Below are 6,000 nucleotides of genomic sequence, written 5' to 3' on the forward strand. Positions count from 1 at the left end.
CCGGGCCTGCCTGGTCAAGGCACATATGGAAGTTGATGCTTCCTGCTGCTCCCCCTTCTCTCTCTCTCTCTCTCTTTCTCTCTCCCTCTCTCTCTCTCTATCCCTCTCTCTCTCCTCTCTAAAATGAATAAATTTAAAAAAAATAAATTTTAAAAACTGGATAAATAAAATTTAAAGGATGGATTCTAGATAGATTTGTTAAAATGCTTGAGGAGAGGCATTTGTTATTGTTCAAAAATAGAATAAGACTATAAATATTTTTATAAAGCAGCTTTAGCCACACAGCAATAAATCTAAATATCTCCATATCACTCTTAATTTTTAATTTCTTTGAAAACACCAAACAGATAAATATTTGGATCTCATTATGATTAGGAATAAAATTATGTTTCTCCTGAAATATGAGAGCAATAATAATGAAACTGATGGGCCTTCTGTATTCACAAAAGGGGCTCCCAAAAACTTAACAAAGCCCTGAATTGTCTCTTTATTAAGTATGGAAACGCAGTTTGTTCTTCAGTCCATTTTCTCTTCTGGGGTGAGGGGTGGAGGAGGAGGGGTTGACTGAAGGGGAATATAACGTTGCATCATCACGGGTCTGTGTATGTGAACATGTGTTACTTTGAATTGTTAAAATACATGACCTAAGCTTGATTCTATTTCCATTGTAGGCTGTGGACTTCTTGTTGCTGATATTTGCAGCTGCAGTGGTTGCATGGGCAGACCATGCTGCCCCTCTCCTCCTTGGTCTCAGTGCCAGTTGGTTGCCATGGCATCAAGAAAATGGCCCAGCTGGGCCAGCATCAAGCTTCCTTGGCAGGAGTCCAATGCACAGGGTCACTCTGCAGGAGGCTCTCACCCTCCTTCCCAGTAGCATGCTTCTTCTGCTGCAGAAAGAGCCATGGAAGGAACAGACCCAGAAGGTGAGGTGGTCAGCCACCTGCTTCTCAGGGCAGGTGGCCATTTTCTCCTCAGCAATTTCTGCTGTAGATTGGAAGCAGGAGTTAAAGCGAAACCTGAATTACACCACAGGCTTTTCTACCCAGCCCCAAGTCTCAGCCAGATGCAGAGCCTCACAGATTGAGGCTAACAATGACAACACCACATTGTGCTCACACTGGGGGTGAGGTGGACAGAAAAGCTTATCCTGGCGTTCATTTATTGAAAGCACATGTGCTTGATCCTGGAGATGAAATGATGAATAAGTCTCTGAGAGCTCAGACTCCCCGGGTAAGGGAGACAAGGTCAAGGTTGCAAGCTCCTATGATAAAGAAGGGTACAGTGGTGATGAAGCAAGGATGGGGGTGAGCGACAGTGAGGGGTGCAGGCAGGTCAGGGAAATCTGAGGGAAAACGCAAGCCTGGAGCATCCTTCATGTGGCAGAGCTCCGTCCATCCTGCGGCCATGTGCCGGATGCCCACCGTGCCCCTGCTGGCGCCAGATCCTGTGGGGAGGATTGGAAAGGTCTGATGAGATCACCCTGTCCTCAGGAAAATTCAGACTCTAGGAGATACCTTTTGGTTTTTTATATTAAGCTTCCCCAGGCTACGAGCTGTCGTGCAGAGCGTAAGAAAATGCTGTGCTTCCTGGAATCTTCATTGCGTGGCTCTGACCTGTCTTTATTTTAATACAGTTGTTTGAAAGATTCTTTTCTGAATCCCCTCTCATCAAAATTGGGTTTTTATGAGGTTGAAAGCTCAAAACCAACTTTATGTGGCATATTCTTAAAACTTGAACACTAATCTTTAAAAAAGTTTTTGAACTATGGACCCACAGTTTAACTATACACACTCCCCTGAGCATCTCAATTATAATGCCTTTGTTTTATTAAACTTGACAAGCATTAGTTTTGTTGCCCCAAATTTTGTGTTTTCTGTTTCACTGTGAATCAAGATAAATTTAGACATCAGATAAGATTGGGCAAGTTCAGGGTGATATGGCCATAGACAAATCAAGATAAATTTAAACATGATAACCCCTCATGCTGTTTCTCGCCTAGGACACCGTGTTCACTTGGAACTACACTGTAGACATCCTACATCAATTATGTATTTGTATCACTTGGTTTATTTACTTTACCAGTAGGATATTTTTAAACAAAATGGAGAAAAAATAAAGAGAAAAACTTTTAATTGAAGCAAGAAATTAGGTATATTTTCTTTTCCTTTTTACTCTTTCTTTAACTCAGCTTCTATATCCAAAGTTAAAATGAGTGAAGATTGGCAACATTCGGGAGTAATTTCATTGCAACAATTTTGGCTGCACCCTAGGAAATCAGTCAAACTCACGAAAACTATTAGTTTCCACCTCATTTGCAGGATTTATTTGCAGTTAACACACTTGGCTCTACCTAATTATTTTATGTCTTTCCTCTTGCATTTCAACTTGCTGTTTCATATTCACTTGGGCATAAACTGTTCTTATCTACAGAAACATATTTCATTTTAGAAACAGTGGCTTACACCTGATGTGTTTCTCTATTTACTGCCCAGCTAGGAGCCTAGGCCTGCATGCACACAGACCCAGGCAGCATGATGCAGAGAAAGAGTGTGAGGCTTTGAAGCCAGCTGTACTTGCATTCAAATCTTGACGCTGCTATTCATTGAGAGTGGAACTGAAGTAGGTTCTTGGTCTATCTGGACCTCTCACAGTAATGGCAGAGAATGTTCATGGCACACAGGAGGCCCTTGGGGCCCACGTATAGCTCACTCTTAAAACCTATAGCAGGTCTCAGGGTATTCAGCAAGGAAAGGAGATTTGAGTCTGTGGGTTATTTGACTAAATGGGTATCTTTCTTTAACATCTTGTGCCTAGTCCCTTTCTCCAGGGACTCTCCTAGCCCTGCCAGGTATTACCCAGGGACTAGTGCACTGATCCGCATGTGTATGGGCCCAGGGGTCTGACTGATCTCTGATAGTGGGGTTGTCTTCACTGACATTATTCTTCATTTTCGTCCTAGTTCATTGACTGGCTATTCAACCTCATGGAAAGTCCTAAAGAAGGCCTCTCTGCAAAATCCAGGAGTCTTTTAAAGGGTATGACTTCCGTTTATGCCCACTATAGGTGGAAGACTTCCAATGTTGTCTGTGCTGCAACACAGCATTCTAGTGGGTGTTGGTTCCTGAAAGTGTAGAGACGTAACCGGGAGCTGTCACCAATGTGGCATTTTTGAATTAGAAAGTGAATTTAAAAAAAAGAGTTTCAGTGCCACTTATTTTTATTTAATGGTTTTTAAAGGTTTTATTATAATTGTAAAATATTACTTTAATTAAAATGTAGTAAATTCAATAAAAGAAAAAGAGGAATCCAGAATCCCACTGGTCATTGTTAACTTTGACATTTTTTCTAAGATTTCCCCTCACTGTGTATATGCTGTTTTAACATATTTAAAATCATAAGTAATTGGAAAAAATATAGACACTTTGAACACTGCCTTTTTTATTTTAAAATTATTTTTAAAGCATTTAATCTGTTCTTACACTGGCTTCATAATAGTATTTTTAATGTCTGCCTAGTATTTTGCCACGGTAATTGGACATTTCCCATGCTTTTAGGGATTTACATGGTTTTTGTGTTTTTTTTATAATACTCCTCTTTTGATTTGTTAAATAATGACTGTAGCATCCACAAACAGATCTTTCTGTGAAAATTATGTCAATTTTTTTTTTTACTCAAATATGAGAAGTCTTCTAGGCACTGGTTCTATGACCCAAGATAGCTTATACTGTCATCTGTGTCTTAGGACTGGGGTGGGGGTTAGGGGACTATATCCTGCCAGTGGCTGCTGCGGACACACCCCTGACGTGCCGTATACACTGCCCTGAAAAGTCTCACCTTGGGAAGGTTGCCTGTTGGCCTGCTCTTGTGATAATCTATCAGACCTGTCTCTAGCCTGGAATCATAGTGTGACCATATTTTAGTTGAAGTATGGTATAATTTATTATTTGCCAAACAAGCAAGAATTTCCCAATGTATTGGTTCTGATTCTTCTCTCTACACACCAAGGTAGAAGGCTTGTCTATGAAGGTGATTCTGATCAATCACAGAACTTCATTGAGAATTTTCTTCTAGATCCATCCCTAGAGATTTGCTGCTAGGATTTTCTCCATTTGTGTGTGTGTGGGGTGGGGGGATTGGACTCATTTCTAATAGCTATGGGTCCATAATACCATCGGTTGTTCCAAATATATACTGTCTTAGGTTATGAAGATAACAAACAATTGATACTGTTTAGAAAGAGTTATTTGGTCAATAAAGTACATGTTCAACTTGATTATATATTTAAGGGCTTATTAGAGTCACACACAATAATTGTGTCATTCTGGCTCACCTACATCCCTTCGCACTATTATATTTTAAATAACATCTCAATATATTTATATTAGTATTCTAAAATAAGATACATGATACATTATCTAGAAGCATTACACAGAACTTCCCTATTTTAAGTTGATATCTGAGGGACTCATGACAGATAAGAAAAGCTGTGGTCTTGTGGGTACATGTTAAGTATAGTTATACTTGCTCCATTGAGCCCAGGATCCTAACTTCATTACAGAATCAGGTTTGGTTTGGTTTGGTTTATCTTTTAATTAAATATTTAATAGAAAAATTATATTCATGTAGAAAAGTACTCAAGTCATAAGCAGATTTTTACACAGGGAACATGCCTATATAATCAGTACCCAGATTAAGCAAAATATCACTAGCAATCCTGAAATCAGTTTTTGTTTTAATTCTGCAAAAATTTCCCCTGACCTAGTTACGAAACAAACAAACAAAACACACTTTCCTCCAGTCTTTATTAATGGTTATGCTACCATTAAAATTCTGCTTAAGTCTTGATGGGAATTCTTAGTCTTAAAGATTAGACAAGAGAGAAAAGGCCAAGTTCTAAATGACCTTTGCAAATGCAGCTCTACCAAATGCAACAGTTTTTTTGTGTGTTTTTTTTTCCCCCCTTAGCAACCCTGCTGTCCTTAAGAGTTCTCCCAGAATTTAAGAAGAAAGCTGTATGGACCAGAGCATATGGTTGGTGAACAGTTTTGCTTAGCCAGCCGCATTCTCAGCTGGAAGAAGAAAACCACACAAATGGAAGAAATTTTTCAGAATTTGTGTCTGGGATCCCAAGACATGATTCAGAGAGTTAAGGGTCACGAAAGGATGGCCCCCTAACTGACAGTGTGAACCACGAGTGCCAGGAGAGGGGTCATTGCTTTGGTACCCCAGCCAGTGGAGACTGAAATGAGAACTTGAACTTTTATTTGGCTGGAGTTCAATCTGAAGATTTTCTTTGTGAAACTCTGACTATATCATTTCCTCACCCCAAAATTCTAGTAAAATAATTTCATTAATTTTGTTCATGTGACTTTTGTCTTAAGGCATAGGTAAGTTTTTGCTAGCAAAATCCAACTATAGTGGTGATGGAGGCATTATGATCTATTTCCCAAGACATCTCCAGAGGATATTCATTGAGTCAATGAGTTAGACATCGTTTCTTGTTCTTATGGATGAAACATTCTCTTGGAACTGCTATACACTTTTAAATAATAAGCATGGTGTTCGCCAAATCAGACTACATTAGTGGTGGCTGTAATTTTCTTATGCTAGGATCTCTTGAATGCAAGTAAGTGAAAGTTACCCAATTCAAAATGGCTTTGGCTAAAAAGGAGAATATAATTAGTTCACAAACCAAGAAGCTAAAGAGTAGATCTGCTTAGCACAGTCGCACCCAGTGAGTCAAACAATGCCATCAGGCTTTGCTCCTCTGAGGATCACTCTACATAGTTGTCAGGATGGCTGCCAGCAACCTCAAAGGTGTCCTTGCTCACAGGTATGGCAGTAGCAATATGGGGAGGACTCCGATTCATCTTGAGTCCATGTGTGTCCCTGGGAACTAGGGTACTCTAACTGACCAGGCCTGTGTCATATATTCACCTGAACTGGGTTTCCCCAGAAGAAAGATGATGGGATACTAGGCAAGCAAAAACTCACAGATAA

At 39.7% G+C, this 6,000-nt stretch overlaps 1 protein-coding gene across 3 annotated transcripts in view; it reads left to right on the forward strand.

Annotated features, from left to right (window-relative positions):
- Window positions 1-5,354, forward strand: part of FOCAD (focadhesin) — a 342,443-nt gene extending 337,089 nt beyond the window's left edge. For all 3 annotated transcript variants that reach the window (XM_066368255.1, XM_066368257.1, XM_066368256.1), the window contains 3 exons: window positions 672-923; window positions 2,960-3,035; window positions 4,966-5,354. In XM_066368255.1, coding sequence (XP_066224352.1) covers window positions 672-923; window positions 2,960-3,035; window positions 4,966-5,039 — 402 coding nt within the window. In that variant the 3' untranslated portion in view covers window positions 5,040-5,354. The remainder of the gene's footprint in view (window positions 1-671; window positions 924-2,959; window positions 3,036-4,965) is intronic.
- The last annotated feature ends 646 nt before the right edge of the window (window positions 5,355-6,000 follow it).

The sequence above is a fragment of the Saccopteryx leptura genome, chromosome 2 (assembly GCF_036850995.1).
Source record: "Saccopteryx leptura isolate mSacLep1 chromosome 2, mSacLep1_pri_phased_curated, whole genome shotgun sequence".
Classification (NCBI taxonomy): domain Eukaryota; kingdom Metazoa; phylum Chordata; class Mammalia; order Chiroptera; family Emballonuridae; genus Saccopteryx; species Saccopteryx leptura.